General features: G+C 35.1%; 1 protein-coding gene across 6 annotated transcripts in view; it reads right to left on the bottom strand.

Annotated features, from left to right (window-relative positions):
- The window catches only part of ZMYM2 (zinc finger MYM-type containing 2), a 106,711-nt gene that overhangs the window by 41,690 nt on the left and 47,131 nt on the right, over positions 1–17,890 (bottom strand). For all 6 annotated transcript variants that reach the window (XM_019652365.1, XM_019652364.1, XM_019652359.1 and 3 more), the window contains 5 exons: positions 12,455–12,605; positions 11,863–11,978; positions 9,663–9,779; positions 7,234–7,384; positions 2,976–3,148 (listed from right to left, as the gene is read on the bottom strand). In XM_019652365.1, coding sequence (XP_019507910.1) covers positions 2,976–3,148; positions 7,234–7,384; positions 9,663–9,779; positions 11,863–11,978; positions 12,455–12,605 — 708 coding nt within the window. The remainder of the gene's footprint in view (positions 1–2,975; positions 3,149–7,233; positions 7,385–9,662; positions 9,780–11,862; positions 11,979–12,454; positions 12,606–17,890) is intronic.

Below are 17,890 nucleotides of genomic sequence, written 5' to 3' on the forward strand. Positions count from 1 at the left end.
AAGTTTAAGAAAACCTTATTAGTTCTCTTAAGAAGTACTGTGTAGTATTCTTTGAACAGTGGGCCTTTTGAATTATCTTCACTATATATCAAACACCTAGTTACCTATTAATCAATTACAATATTAAATCCCATTTCTCCAAAACTTACAGAGATCAAAAGAACTATCCTCCCACCTGGTTTCATATTATGCCTGGAAACATTTACTTTGAGAAAAAGTAAAATCTACTTCCTTCTAAAGAGTAATCTGGGAGAAGAAAGAAACATTAATTTTATTCTCAGCATTTTTTGGTTACATGATTCAACAGATTTTGTATTCCAATTTAGAAAAGACAATATTTAATAAACCACTATTTTAATCCCCAAAGCAAACCATTATAAAGACCAGAAAACAAGGATCATTCAAAATGTCTTGTTAGTAAAAGACACATTAGCAGAAGTTTTAAAAGTATAATATTAAATATTTAAATTAAAATAAATAAAAATGTAAAGTTATCTATACTCTAGGTAGTCTGTCAGACTAAAGCACAAAGGTAAGAGAAGGTGAAAATACAGCGTGTGTGTTCCTCTGTTTAGGCAGCAAATGCTCAGGACTAAAGGTGAGCTCACCACTGGAGTGGCTACTTGCTGATTTCAAAGATTCCTTGATAAGGCACTTTTGGGGGGTATTATTTTTCTAATAAAAGTTGGATTGACTAGTAAGTGTCACATTTGTTAATGGACTAAGATCTAAATTTTTGAGTTCTTAAATTAAAAAAGTAGAAGGGGAAAGAAGGTTAAAAAAAAAATCATAATTTGTCTGGAACTCAACCACATTTTCAAGATGATAGGGTGGTAGCGGTGCATAGAAGAGGCTCAGGAGAGGTATAAGGAAACAGTGTGACTCTCGAAGCACACAGTTACTGGACTGGCCTCCAGACAGGCCAACCAGGGGGCAGGAGGGGCAACTCCCTTCCTCATTTCCAACACAGCGTTCCTACTACCTGTATACAAAAATAATCATTGTTACTTGCTTTACAAATTGCTCTTACCTTTATTCCTCAGACTAGTACAGCATGCAGTTAATGCTATTGTGTATATTGTACGAAAATTTGTTGGGCTTATAATAAGATAAGGAATAATCATAAAAATGTGTTTAATGTATAAAATAGTGACATTAAACATAACCATATATTATAACTGGTTATTTAAGTAACATAACCTTATATATGCATTCTGAAATGCATGTACTACACCTCACTGAAATTTCATCATTGAATATTACATAAAAACATTAGATACAATTATCCTTTAAAATAAATAGCAAAATGGAACAAATGCCAACAAATAGTGTGGTCTTTTGTCAAAGAATACTTCTTTTCTTCCCAAAAAAGAAAAGAAACCAAAAGATTTCTCTTTTTGAATTGTAAGTAATACAAAAGAAAACAGGAACAATTCATTCAAAGAGCCAAACAGAAAAACACATTCAAGTGTGCTGTGAACAAAAACCAAAATCCTTCAAAACAGATTATTTTAAAAAATTAAAGTTTTGGATTCAAAATTACATAATTAAGCAGAAATTTGTATATTAAAAGGACAGGCAAATCATCGTCATCACATTGTAATACTTCTGTCTCAAACAATAACATAAATGAAAAGGGTAACAGTAAGAATAAAATGGGATGTCCACATTGTAACCTACTAAATACCTTTACTGTTTGAGATTATCCAAAACAAATTTTCTAAAATAAAACCTTCTAAACAGTGGAGAAAAAGGTATATTTCTGTGTGCTAAACTAAAATTGAACATTTAAAGCCATTAAAACAACATTTTTTCTGAGTGATTTCTCAAAATTGATACTGTCTATAACAGAACCAGACACTGGTTTAGATTAAAAGGGATACATGTAAGAGGGTGTTAGTATGCTTGTCAAGTGTTTCTGAAATTTGAACCTTAATTCTAAGGCTTAAATTACTCACAAGCAACAGTAAAATAATGAAGTAACTTAAAAAGTGCACCAAAACTCTTAGCTTTGACAAGCTCTGACAACTTGGAAAGTATCCTCCCTCTTTTTATTTAAAAAATGTTAGGTCATATTTTGAGCTGTAGATATTCAAGAACTTCACAAAGAATTCCTGCAAGTCTCCTCAGTAATGTCATTTTAACACTAGTCACTTTCATTAAGTGAACTAAATAATATTCTATTTCAACCATTCCATGCTTGTTTCGTTAGCTGTATTTCACAGTTCTGAAGTTAGGATGATGTCTGTCTTCTCATGCTTTAATGGCACTGCATCCATAATGAAGCTTTTGCATGGAGATGGATTTCCATATTACAGACAAACAACTAATAACTTTTTCTTCAGTAATATCTAACAAAAGCCCAAATTTACACTCATTTTCTGATCTAGAAAGAAACCAATGCAATGGACCAAAGGGCTTAACTTTTTTACATATAGATTTTAATCACACACACACACACACACACACACACACACGTGCACGTACACATACAAACTGTTTCAAATTAAATGTTTTTGGTCTTTATTGATCCATATATAGTGTCCTTTCAATTTGAAATTCTCTAAAGACCCACAATTAAAAAGGCAAAAAAAAAAAACAAAGTAGCTTTAAAGCACACCCTAAGTATCCAAAATAACCTGCAAATGTCCAACACTGATTAAGTAATCATCAAAAATATTTCTATTTAGTGAAATAAAGACACATAAATTTTAGAGAAATAATCCACTCTGTTAAGCTACACTGCTGAAAATACAGGTATATCCTAGTTTGGGATTATACCTAAGTTATAAAACAAGTAAAAATGCTATTGCAGGTTATAAAGAAAAAACTGAAATGACAAAAATTTTAATGAATTACATAATCTGGGCTAGGCCTAATGTGTGTACATTTTTTTAATAAATAAGCTACCATATTTGTAATGGTTTTTTAAAGACTGGTTAAAGTAGTTACTGTAATAAAACTGAGTTACTTGCCTTGTAGTACCAGTCCTGAAACTTTTTACAGCAGTCTTCACTACAGAAGTCCCTCACAACGCCATCCAGTTCTTTCGTTGCTCCCTTCTTACACAGTTGAGAGCAATAGTTGCAAGTAACACACCGCAAGCCTAAACGTCTTGCAAAGTCCTGTTTGTACAATAGTTTGCAGCCTGCAAAATATAAAGTTTTAATATTGAGACAAAAAGAAAACATGTCAAAAGCTCATTTTTGAGATGAGAGAGAACTTATGGCTAAAATATAGATCATGAGCTTTACAAAGTGTCTATAAATTCACACATAAAGTTCTCTTCCTCTCCTGATCAAAACTGATCAGCACCAACCTATAAAAACTCGAACAGGACATAGAATATTATATTAGATACCATGTCGGTTCAAATTATTAATGTTCTAAGACATTCAAACCTAGTAATGTCTCAGAACTATTTTATTTGCTTTATTTAAATATAACCTTGCTTAAGTTATCATAAACACACCACAAATAGGCACTTTAGTAAATGAAATAGTGTAGACCATTGAAAAGCAATGAGTAAACTTAAGAGATCTATTCAGTTAAGTGCGCATTTTAGCTAAATTTTCTAGCCTTTTTGTCTGTCACCCTACATGGACCTTCAGGGAAGTAAAACTGGTCTACCGAATTGTTATTCTATTCCTTTAGTAAAATATTTCTTTTACCTACTATGTAAGTGTATTATTTTAAGTGTTTTTACATATCAACCTTATTTATTCCCTATAATAGCTCTGTGAGGATTAAATAATCATACTTTCACTTACTCCTATCTACTGAAACCCTACCCACTCTTTCATAAGGAGCCTCCCCCTTTCAAGTTACACCTCCCCCACAGGATGCCCTCTTCAACCTAGTTTACAATGGTCTGTCCCATCTGTGAACCGAACTGCAACTGTTGTATATATAATTTCTCTGGCAAATAATTATTTTTATGTAATTTATTTGGCATTTAATCTATGACTTGATACCTGGAACCATATTTAAAAATACTTTTAGTATTTTACCATTATTAGCTTTATTTTTCTAACTAGATTTTGATGGTAGTACCAGGTATTATTATGTTTTGTTATTTCTGACAGGTTCCAGCAGAGAACTAGGTGATTAGAGAAAGCACAAAATATATTATTAAACAAAAAAAGGACACACATCCTTTTTAACCTTTTATTGCTCATCTAAAGTTATAAGTCCCCCGCTTTCTGTCGGTGGACGCTGCCGAGCAAACATCATTAAAGTCTCCCCTCCCACGGTGCTCATGTCTAAGCCAGAGTCTCCCAAAGGGCCCAAAAGCTACAGACGCTCTTCATCAGAGGTTTGTGCTTTGAAACAACCAAGAGTCTGAGGAGCTGCTCTGAGCAATGGGGAACACTCACAGGCTGTGTGGTGATGAGAGACCCAAACACCACGTGCTCTAGAAGCTTTGGGTTTGTCACCTATGCCACAGTGGAGGAGGTGGGTGCAGCCATGAAGGCAAGGCCATACAAGGTGGATGAAGAGTTGTGAAACCAAAGAGGGCTGTCTCAAGAGAAGATTCTCAAAGGCCTGGTGCCCACTTAACTATTGAAAAGATTTTTGTCGGTAGTATTAAAGAAGATGCTGAAGAACATCACCAAAGAAATGATTTTAAACAGTATGGGGACACTGAAGTGACTAAAATCATGACTGACCAAGGTAGTGGCGAAAAGAGAGGCTTTGCTTTTGTGATCTTTGATGACCATGACTCTGTGAACAAGACTGTCATTTAGAAATACCATCTTGTATGTTGAATAATATTGTATGTCAACTATAATTATATATACATATAGTCACGGGACATGGAGTAGAGAGCAGGAATGGAGTCAATGGAATTATAATAGATAAGCATGATATCGGGGATGGGAGGGCAGTAGATGGGGGAGGGGGGTTACTTTCTGAGGGTGAAAAGGATAACTATTGCATTGTTCTGTACACCTGAAACTAACAATAAAAAAATAAAAAATAAAAAAAATACCATCTTGTGAATGGCCACAAGTGTGAAGTAAGGAAAGCCCTATTTGACCAAGAGATGGCTAGCACTTCATCCAGCCAAAGGGGTCGAAGTGGTTCTGGAAACTTCGGTGCTAGTTGAGAAGGTGGTTTTGGTGGGAATGACAACTTTGGTTGTGGAGGAAACTTCAGTGGTTGAGGTGGCTTTGGTGACAGTTGTGGTGGTGACAATATGGAGAGTGTGGGGATGGTTATGGTGGATTTGGTAATGATGGTGATTATAGAGGGGGCGGCCCTGGGTACCCTGAAGGAAGCAGAGGCTATGGAAGTGGTAGACAGGGTGATGGAAACTAGGGCAGTAGCTATGGCGGGAGCAGTAACTATGGCAGAAGCAGCAGCTATGACAGCTGAGGAAGCAGTGGCAGCAATTTTGGAGGTGGCGGAAGCAGTAATACAATGATTGTGGCAGTTGCAACAATCAACCTTCAAATTTTGGACCCATGAAAGGAGAAAACTTTGGAAGCAGCAGCTGTGACCCCTACTGAGGTGGAGGGCAATACTTTGCAAAACCACGAAACCAAGGTGGCTATGGTGGTTCCAGCAGCAGCTGTAGATAGGGCAGTGACAGAAGGTTTTAATTACTGCCAGGAAACAAAGCTTAGCAGGAGAAGAGAGTCAGAGAAGTGACAGGAAGCAACAGGTAACGCAGATTTGTGAACTCAGCCAAGCACAATGGTGGCAGGGCCTACCCGCGATAAAGAAGACATGTTTTAGACAATACTCATGTATATGGGCAAAAAACTCGAGGACTATATTTGTGACTAACTGTGTAACAGGTTATTTTAGTTTCTGTTCTGTGAAAAGTGTTAAGCATTCCAAAAGGGTTTTAATGTAGATTTTTTTTTTGTACTCATGCTGTTGATTGCTAAATGTAATAGTTTGATCATGATGCTGAATAAATGTTGTATAAATAGATACATACATACATAAAGTTGTAAGTCCCTCTGATTGAGAACTATATCCTTAAACATCAGTTATCTATTTGCTGCCACTTGTCAATTCATTTTAGTAAAATCCACATAATCCAAAAGATAACAAGGTCACTGATATACATGTTAGCCGTCAACCAATACATTCAGACTTATTAATCAGTAAGAACGCCACTGTACAAAAATTCAGGTGTCAAAAGAGTTAAATTAACTCAGAATCAATCTTTTCAATTAAACATTATGTCACTTTTCATTATAGCTGTGATCATAACAGTAAACATGGTTACCTTTCATTCCAGGTAAAACGTACCAATTAAACCTATATAATTGGAATGCCTTGTTTTATAAGCAGCACCCTTTTAAATATATAACCTTTATGTAAAATGTATAATGCATAAACAAAAGCACTAGCTGAATGGACTGGTAATCTTTTGGTATTGCTATCATTCCCACGCTGGTATTTAGGATTTCCCAACCTTTTTCTTGCCCCTACCCAGCATTAGAAACATGGAAAAAGTGGATCCAGCCAGGAAAAAACTAACTGGAAAATAACAGATGAGAGTAGCAGATAGGAAAGCAGAGAGTTCAGTGCCTGGGGCCAAAGAAAAAATAGAAAGTGAAAGCCAGCTTAGAGCAATAATGTGACATTTGGGGAAAACTAATAACAACAAGAGCCCAAAACCCACAGCTACAATCCTGGTTCCCACCTCTGGAAAATTAGAATGAGGACTGGAGTTCATTTCTATAATCTGCAGCCTGGCACCAAAGCAGCAAAAGTGTAAACAAGAGGAAAGAGAATTCTTGAATGTACTACAACAAAAGCCAATGTTTTCCTGGCATCCCAAAATGACAACCTAAAAGTATTTTCCCATTATAGTCCCACCACGTGTAATTTTCTTTCCAGTATACTGGAAACCTCTAGGTTAGGCAGTACACTGGGCAGAAAGTGCATCCAATGGAAAAGAATTCTAGTCCACTTGGAAAATCATGTTTAGAAATGACATGGTGTAATAATGCTTTTATTTTATTCTCAAAACTTCCTTGTAATGAAAAACAGGTTACCAAACTTTTAGAGATAAAACATCTTGAGGCTCAGAGGGTCTACAAATATACAGCAAATAAGTCAGTAGAAAAGCAAACTCCATTTTTTTGTTCAGCTACACTAACACTGTACAGCTTCTCTGGACATATGTGGTTATATAATTGGAAAATATTTTGGCAAAAGAATTAGTATTAAGTTTTAGTAAGTTATGAACAACGTTGTATATACACTTGCCTTCACTACAGAAGGGTCTCTTAACCCCAGAGAAATTCACTGTTTCATGAAGAGTCTTCTCCTCTTGGCAGTACTCGCAGTACGTAACTATGCAGTGCAGCTTCTTATAGTCGTCTGAACAGGTCCTGCTGCAGAATTGGTGCACTTTGTTCTACATGTACAGTGGGAACCTCGGTGAGTATAGAACAAACACCTCAAAAACAAGTATAAGACATAAACAAGCCACATTTACAGAAACCAAGTTAACTCATTTCCCTACTTAATGTTATAATCCTTTGGGCTACATTTCCGATACAAGACACGTAGTTTAACTAATTTGCTGCTATATTTAGACATAGCTCCACAAAATTCAATACCATTAACTACTTTAAATTACAGTGGAAGAGCACAAGTATCACTAAAACAAGATGGCAATCTGATGTTGCTAACAGAATTGGTGAAATGGGAAGAAAACAATGAAAGATACAACATAGGTAAGCTACAGAATATGAGAATTATGACATTAACAGCATTTTCACTCAAAAAGAAGTACTCTTTATTGAGTGTGGTCAGGTAGGCTCAATCCCACTCCTATCACACTGAAGAGTAACAGACCTATAGTGGGGAAGGTATTCAGTCTGCAGCCATCACACAGTGTGCTGCTAAGCTCGAAACTGAGTTGGTTCCCTTGAACAGATCAAGGTTAGTAATTATTTAGTTATTCCTGGCCCCAAACAAGAGTCAGAGATACTTTTCAAATATGCAGCCAAACAGGAACAAGTTAAAACGTCCAGAGCAGCAGGATTTCCTGTTATTGTAGAGGACACAGACTAGGTCTTAAACCACCTACCGAACAGTAGCAAAGATACCTGAACACCAAGATAAGGAAGGTGAGAGAGTCCAGGGAGCAACTCAAGTAGTAAGGTGATCAACAGTGGGAAGGTGCCCCACCACAGGCATATACCATGCAACAAGACACAAGGGGCCCCGGAATTCTATCACCTGAGGAACAGGTTCACCTCTCACTCAGTTTGATGGTGTCTCTTAACTCTTTTCCACACTTATGCTCCATGTAAATAAAAGCCACACACCAACAAGACTGCAAAAGCAGGACAGTGCTAACATGGAGAACTCATTTTCATCTGCTATTACCAGAATTCAGTTAGTGCAGGGTCTTCACTTCCTAGAAGATACTACTCTATGTGCTTGTTTGTGGGTTTCTTTCCTCATCACCCACCATTCCCTTATTCTTTCCTACTGGGCCTTCAACATTCTTCCTGCTATAACTTAAGGAAGGTTTTAATCACTAAAAATCATCCCTGGGTGCCAACATCAGTCTCAGTGATTGATTGGCTTAAATCTTCTTGAGACTGTACCAAACAAAATAACAAACTGAACAATTTTCTACGGACTGAAGTGTTAAAATAATGAAGCTTCAGATTTCCAAAGCACTTTAGGTATCATGTAGTCTGGTTCTGGGGATCATTTTTGCCTAAGACTGCCAACAGTCACTAATAAGTTGTGGCTCACGAGCAATCTGTTGTTGGTAGTATACCTTGTACACCATTTTTACATACTCCAGGCCCTCAAAATAGGTGAGAGAAAGAATGGCCAAAGATGAACACTGATCAAGAAAACAATGTTCGGAGAGGGCCATCTTATCCATCCATCCATCTGCCTATTTTACTGTCCCCTTATTGAAATAAAAGTCAATGATCAGAGTTTTTGCTAATGGCAAAAAGATATGGCAAAGTAAATTAATAAACTGGTGAAGGCAAAGTGATGAGGAAGAGAGAATAAAATCAATTTAAATTAGGTTTATTAAGTACAACATAGGAAATACAGTCAATAATATGGTAATAACTATGTATAGTGCCAGGTAGGTAATAGACTAATTGGGGGACCACTTCGTAAATTATATAAATGTCTAACCACTATGCCATACACCTGAAACTAATAAAAAATATTAAATGTCAACTGTAATTGAAAAAAATTATATTAGGATTATTTTATTAAAACACACTTATAAAAGGTTAAATGACAATACAGTAAATGTTGTTTTATAGGTAGCAGGCCAAATTCTGTTTTACAGATAGCAGGTCATACAAGATATTAAAGAGTTCATAGAAAATATTTATAAGGACAGGAGGTAAATGGGGAAATACTGTACAAACAAATGCTCCAGGTATGTAGCTAAACAAGTGACACTACATACACTATTATTAGCATAATATATAGTGAATACGACTTCAATAATTTTTTGTTTTACCTAAAAAGAAACAGATTGTTTGTTGGTGCCACTCCCACATAAGTAAATAATCCAGTCATCACAAAACCTGAAATCTAATGTTTATCCACTCAGAAATAGGTTCTCAGACGGAAATGTCATAGTTATTTTACTAGACATTCATTTGAGTGCTAAACAACATACATAACAAAATATGACTTGCCTCCCATTCCAGGATTTCTGGCTTTGAACAAAAGGAATTTTTGCAATAGTTGCATTTCAACTGAATATCACTTGGGGCTACAAACTGGCCATTTGGAGATGACTGCATACTTAGAGCCTAAAACAAAACAAAGAACAAAACATACTGACTCTGGCATGAATTTTAGAATGTTTATTTGTGACAACTGTCAAGTATCCACTATGTCCAGAAAATAGTATGCATTTTGCTTAAATATTTCTTCAACACTTAAAATTACATTCTGAATTTTGTCTTTAAAAAGTATACTAGGGGGCCAGCCGAGTGGCACATTGGTTAAGAGTTGGCTTGGGAGCGCCAGCTCTGAGCAGCAGGGTCAGGGTTCGGATCCCACATGAGGGCTAGTGATGATGTGCGCTCTACAGCTAAGATGGTGAGCAACAGCCAGACCTGGAGCTGGGCTGCTGAGAGTCGCTGGCAATGGCGCAGGCTGCAATGAGGCTGCAGTGGGCTGCCGTGAGCGGCTGGCAGCTGGTGTGAGCTGCCGTGAGCCGCCATGAGAGGCCATCCAATGGCCGGCGAGCAACTGCCTCACCTAGGAAGAGCGCAATGATAATACCAACATGGTCCAGTGAAGCGACATCCTCCACAACTAAACTGAAGAACAAAAGGACAGCAACTTGTCTGTTCCCCTCCCCTAATTCCCCAATAAAATCTTAAAAAAAAAAATGCAGATTTAAGACAGTAACTATCCTATCAGGTTAATACATTTTTTAAATAAAAACCACCAACATTACTCCTAGTGTTTCCAAAAAAATTGAAGTCCATTAAAGTTAAGTATTTTTTTTAAAAAATGAAAAACTATCCTATTATCTTATTTTGAAATGGAAAACATCTACTGAACACAAATTTTTAAATCTATGGTTTGCTTTAAGATAAAGGGAAAGGAAAAACACTGTTTTTCTATTTGTCAAACTTGTATTACTTTTATGCAGAATCACAAAGTGAAGAGGCTGCCTATAGGCTTATCTGGACACAATCCTCAGAAGCAAGAGTCTAAATTAAATGATTCTTTAAAATATACAATATACAATTGTCTCATTAAGTGATGGGCAATACGAGTTTCGATTAAAAGAAAAAGGCAGCTAAAATATTTTCAATTAACATTTCAGTTTACCCAACATCAAAAAAAAATAGTTACAGTCTGACAAGCAGCACGCCAAAGACACTGTACTTCACTCATCTGCTTAATCCTTATTCCTTAATTTCTGGTTTATGAAAAGCCAACATGTCAGAAGCAGTATTTATCACCCTAAGGATTTATCTGTGGCCAGGGTCCCAACTTCCAAAATAAAAGTTTAGACTTGAATGTGGTTTATCACCTAAACTCAGTCGAGGATATAACTATGAACACTCAGCTGGCTGAATTCAAAACCACCTCAACTGAAATGCTAATAACTGTTGAAACTACTGCAGCATAATTAAGAGACTGCATTTGCAGTTTAAATAAATGAACATAGAGTGCAGTGCCTGCAACACAGTAGAACTATTGGTCAAATTAACTCATGAAGCATTGCTTTGTGCACTGGTTTGAACCTTTGCTTAATACCCTAAAATGCTCACACAGAGCAGCTAAATCTACTCTTACCACTTAACTAATGCCAAATCCCCTCTAAAATGTCCTTCCTAGTGGCCAACAGACTCACGTTTGAACACCTCCAGTAATGCTATCTTCTGAGACTATTCATATGCCACCTCTGAGGAATGAAAAATGTCTCCTTGAAACTGATCTTGTATTAAATTAGGGGCTATTTACTATAACAAGCCCAATCCCCTTTTTACCCAGTATGTTTCTAATATATGAAGAAAACATTTATACTTATCACTTCCTGGTTAAATATACCTACGTCCTTCATAAAACAGAGTTCTCCTTAAGAGTCACATGATGTTATTCAAACCATCTCAGAAAATACACATCAGGCACTGAGCTCAACTTAATTTCCTTCCTATATCATAAATACAATTAAAAAGTCAATTAGATTATCTGTGGTAAGTAGAGAGCTGACACAGCTATGTCTACTGTGACTCTAGAATCTCTACCTACCAATATGACCCTCAACAAGCTGTAAAAAGTAGCACCTTAAGTAAAGATAAAGCATAGAACACTGTTTATTTTCTATGTATATTTTACTGGAGGGCGGGTTAAACAAAATAAGTAACTAACCTGAAATTTAGCCACACAATTGGAATTGCAGAAGTTATACAGTTTTCCATCAGGCATTGTGGCTTGATATTGAGGTAAAGAGTTTCGCTTACAAAAATGGCAAATAATTCCCAAACCTAGGAGAGAAAGAGAACATATTTGATTTGTTTATAAAGTAACAAGTTTTTTTTAAAACATCTTAATTGACTTCAGAATAGTTTCTTAATGGAATCTTCTGTAAACTATCCTTTTATTAATTTCCAAGATTATTTACACCTTAACAAATACTGTCATAAAAGAGTCTGATATTATAGTCTCTAAAACACACACCGATACACGAAACAATCTCAGAGCTAGATGATGTTTGGAATGAAAAAACAGTTTTGGCTGGTAACACAGATATGGACAGAACTTCATCAATAATTTAAAAATTAAAAGAAATATGGAATGACCAAAACCATTAAAAAAGTTTTCAATAAGGAAGTTTAGTGAGCTAATAAAAATAGTTCATGCAGTTAAAACAAGCATAAAAATGAAGTTAAAGAAGAGAGAACAGTTAGGAAATTAGTCCTGTTATTAAAGTTTTTTAACTCCCCAAATCCCTGAAACTTACTTTGTGATTTTGCATATTTTGTCTTGTGACTGTTCATGCAAGCAGTTGAACAGTATGGCTCCATATATCCATTAGGACCTATACACTGAGTCATATCAAAAAACCTGCACTGTGTTCGGCAACCAGTACAAGTGGTCAGTTTTCCATATTTCTAAAATTTGAAACATAAAAAGATAGTTAAGAAAACCACAATTTAACTAGAAACAATTATCATATTTTTCATTACACCTCCTCTCTCTGCAAAACTCTGTTAATCTTGAATCAGGCTTAGTGAGTCAGAAGTCTTCATCTGGATGCAGACTATTAAGTGCAATGCAACTGAATGAGGTTCAAAGAAAAAGTAATGATCTCAGCTCTCAAAAAGTGTATGTTCTTAATCATTAGGTTTAACAGAATCCCTACATATATGTAAGTAAAAACTGAAAATTAAAGAAAGGCACAGTGTTTTCTGTTTATAATAATGACACGTTTCTTTGTCATTTGACAGAACAAATTAAATGTACCTAAAATGTAAGTCTTAATAATCAAGTGAATACAGTCTTTCAGAGAAATAATTTGAAGCTGTTAAATACTTATCCCATTGAGCTGCTGTTGCTGCAAGCACTTCTGGAACATCTCTTAAAACTAATTTATCACCTAGTTACATTTAGAACCTTATTCAACCATAAAATACAAAATAAAATTTAATATTTTTAATTTTAAAAAACCTCATTCAAAATGATTTTTGGCTATTAACTAAAGTTAATGACTAGTCAATAGATAATAATGAAGTCAATCCTGCCAACAGTGAAATTTGCAAACACTGATGTAATTCAAAGAAATGAGATAAAATACATGAAAGTAAAACAAGGAGGTACACTTTGAAAATTCCGAGACAAAAGCAGTATCACTTAATATATAGTCTTACAAAAATACAATTCAAATGAACTGGTATGTTTGTATTAAAAAATATACTTGATAGTCACAAGCCTTATAGAGCAACTTTTATTTGATCTCTCTTCTGAGCAGTCACAGAACTGTCATCATCAAATATCACATATCATGTTGCAAAATAATTGTATCCATCTTTCCATCTGATGTTGAGATCATTTTATTTAGTCACCTGCATCTAATACAATATGATGATATAAGAAGGCCTCAAAATGTTCCATGGATGGATGAATAACAGATGTCAGGGAAGATGACATTCAGGCCAAAAATAACATAAAATGGGTAAACTGTGAATAAATTTCACGAACAGTAAAGGATTTTAGAAAACAAAGGTAATAAAATTGAAGGTAGAAACAATAACCAAAAACAAATAACATCAACATAAAAAAATCAACTTTCTAAGCATATAACAAACAGAACAGATATGAGAAAACCCAGCTATTTATGTGCCAGAAAGGAATGTTATATTCATCTGGTACCATGAAAAATAACCCATGTTGCCTATTTCTCATTTACTCAAATAATGCTTAGTGGAAACCCTAATGTTTTATTTTCAAAGTGGAAATTAACTGATTCTTTAATTTCTGACAGGTTCCAAAAAGAAATACTTACAAATAACCAAAGTATGGTAACAAGGAAGAAGAAAGAATAGACCTATTAAGTCGAATTATGACTCTCCCAGTGTTATAAGGATCACAGAGGAGAATGCTCTGGTTTCTGTTTAGAATGACAATGTTTTCCTAAGGCCTATATAATAATGTAAAATTTTATATTGGGAAAAGATCAAAGAAAACACATCAATAAAACAATGGAAGATAAAAGAATGTTTAAAATCTGACACCACTGTACAAATTAGGAATACTAAAACTATCAGGACACCTGCCATTGTATAAATAGCAGGATCACTGAGAGAAAAACAAAACCACTCCCAGTAGATATACGCATGAAACTTCCACTAGCAGTACCTATAAAGAATTCTTTCACCAAAAATTCAATAAATGAAGTCCAACTGTCTAATCTAATCTTAGATTTGATTATTTAAATTTATTACAAACATCCTTCAAGTTGACAATGATTTTATTGCCAGAATGATTAAGTAATTAGTAAGTTTTAAGATGTACCAATAAAAATAGACCAGTTGAACTGAGTCAAGTAAACAAGGAACTAAGCAACTGGTCCACACTGACAAATACAATTATCTGAAGAGAATGAGAAAGTACTATCAGAAAGATAGACTCATTAATACTGAAAATATTTTAACACAGCTACTTTCATAGCTACCACTACTTCAAAAACAAAAGGACCCATTTAATGAAAGAACATTAGCAAAAAAAGAAATAAATGTTCATGCCATGTTTTCTCTGCTTTATAAGTAAACAATCAGAATAATCATTTAAATTTCATGCATCTATAAATATGCATGCATCTATAAATATGCATTGTGTGATATAAAGGAATGAAATTAAATGGAACAAATTCACAATTAATATATTCCCCATCCAGGCATGGGACAAAATAAACCTACTTACAAATTCAGTGCAAAAAAATGAGGTAGAACTGATTGAAACAAAATACTGGCAGGTAAAAGGTAAATATAATGTGAGTTTATGCCAGATTCAGTCTACTCATTGAAAAAAAGGTGCCTTACATTTTAACCAATTCCACATGAATATCAAAATTGACCATCAAGTGATTTAAAAACTTTCCCCTAATTTTTCCTTTTACATGTGAGTAACACATTTCATTTAGTACATTTTGACCAAGTGAGTGGACAACATGAGTAGGTGCTCCAGAGATAAAAGTTTCATGTCCTTGCTGCTGCAAATCTAATCTAGGATATGGGCACCAACATCTAGCCAGCACGGAACCTACTTCCTAGCCACATTCAAATAAAACGTGAACTAACTTGGGTCCATAGCACTGCATGGAAAAAATATTACCTTTATATTCATTAACATCTAACTGAAACGTGGGCTTTTCTTTCATTCAGATTGGAGGCAACAAACCACGTTAAGTTTTAGCAGAACCTGTGGCTTTGTGAAAAATAAAAATCCCCAGCTTTTTATATCATACTAGAAGACAGCTCAATATATTATTATGTTCAACGTTACTTCAGAAAATACTGTAGTTATTAACCATAGTATCTTATTACTTAATGCATTCATAAAATACATATATCACACTTTGAAATGTGATTTGAAAACATTTTCTAAAGTTTTACTATTTTGATTAATTGATTCTAGTTGTAATCATAGGTATTTTATTTTCTACATTTAACAACATTCTGAGAATTGGTCTATTCATATTACCAAGGGAGTCAAAGCACAAAAATGGTGAAGAATCTTGATTAGAGGAGGTGTCATAAAACTTCAACGACATGATATTGTACTAATTTTTACACTATGTGAAGATTAAAAGATAAATTCAAGTAATATGTTTATTCAATAAAACCCTAATAGTATCTCTTTATGTTACAAGATGTTTAGGCAGAGTAAAAGTCTGAAACATCTATACACTATCATGTTTTACTTTTCTTCATTATTGTATAGTTTACAATTTTTCTTTTAACACACATATAATACTTGCAATTTTTAAAATTTTTCTGATTGACAATGGATGTAAAAATAGTGGGTAAAAAGTCTGCTAGGCAACAGGATATTTACAGAGCATAATATATCCCCCCCAAAAAATCTTAATAAATACAGAGGTAAAAAGACAAGTGTACTCTGGAGAAATCTGACAGACACCTCCTTAACCATGTGAGCCAGACTAGCATACAGTTATGAGCCAAAAGACATCGTGTGCCTCCTGCAGGGTGCACGAGACAGACACAATATTACTCATGAGGTGCTCATGCAAACAAATGTCCTCCCTCTGTCTCATCCTGAGAAAACATCAGACAAGCTCAAGCTGAGGACACACTACCACATGTCCTGTGGTATTCAAAACGTCATGGTCATGAATGATAAAGAAACAACGGGGAACTGTTTCACATTAAAACAGACAGGACTTCCACCCCCAGCCATGATGGAGTAACACAGACTAGATTTAACCTCCCACCTTTAACAACCAAAAAAAAACTAAAAAAGAGATATGAATCAATGGCTTTTAAACATTGCACAAAACACAGTATAACTCATTATATAGAAATAAAAAACCAAGTTGTAGAAACAGATCTAGGAATGACGGATATGAAAGTGGTAGACAAAGATGTTAAAAGAACTATGATAAATATGCTGATATATTCAGGAAATCAGTAGAGGAAAACATGAATATAATGAAGCAAGGAATAGAAGATATAAAAATGACCCAGATGGAACTTCCAGAGATGACAAATACAAGACCTGAGATGAAAGAAAAGTATACCCCATTTTATTTGATGAGGTTTCTTTGATAAGAAAAGATTAGTAAAACTAAAGATTCAACAATAGAGGGTCAGCCGAGTGGCTCGGTTGGTTAAGAGTTGGCTTGGGAGCGCGAGCTCTGAACAGCAGGGCCGCAGGTTTGGATCCCACATGGGCCAGTGACACTGTGCCCTCTACAGCTAAGATTGTGAACAACAGCTCGACCTGGAACTAGGCTGCCGTTGAGTGGCCAGTGATGGCGTAGGCTGCAGTGGAGCTGCAGTGTGCTGCCACGAGCTGCGATGAGTGATCAGCAGCCACTGTGAGCGACCAGCAGTCAGCAGCCGGCGAGAGCTGCCGTGAGCTGCCATCCAATGGCCAGTGACCAACTGCCTCAGCCGGGATGAGCGCAATGATAATACCAACACGGGCCAGTGAAGTGACGTCCTCCACAACTAGACTAACGAACAAAAGGACAGCAACTTGTCTGTTCCCCTTCCCTGATTTCCCAATAAAATCTTTAAAAAAAAAAAAAAGATTCAACAATAGAAACTACCCAAAATGAAGCAAAAAGGAAAATGAGACCAAAAAAAAAAAAAATCCAATAAATAATAGAGCCACAGTGATTATAGGACAACAACAGGAAGTCTAACATATCTGCAAGTGGGGTCTCAAAAGAAGGGGGTGGGGGAGACAAAAAAAAATTTTTTAATAAAATAACAACCTATTATCCTGGATTACATGGGTCCCAGACAAGTCGTAATTTTTTTCCATTTGCTATAGGGACATTAATGGACAAAATGTGAATAAGGTCTGTAGATTAATCAAATAACATTATTATATCAAAATAAAATTCTTTTTGATCATTGTACTATATTTACAATTATTCCTAACTGCATGCATCTTTATTCATGTATTAATTTATTAATCTAGAGTAATGGGAATATAGATTTGGAAATGATTTTGAAAGAAAGGGTTTCTTTTATCTTTCAAGTAGGCACAAAAGAGAGGCACTTTTATATCCTATAATTAAGTGCCTACTGTGGACAAGGTACTGTGCATTAAAAAATTATATCTGAAAGTAATTTTTTAACAACATAAACATCTAAAAGCAAATGAGCTTATCACAGGAAAATACATGTAAAGTTTAGTGAAATAAAAA

The sequence above is a fragment of the Hipposideros armiger genome, unplaced genomic scaffold, assembly GCF_001890085.2.
Source record: "Hipposideros armiger isolate ML-2016 unplaced genomic scaffold, ASM189008v1 scaffold_178, whole genome shotgun sequence".
Lineage (NCBI taxonomy): Eukaryota > Metazoa > Chordata > Mammalia > Chiroptera > Hipposideridae > Hipposideros > Hipposideros armiger.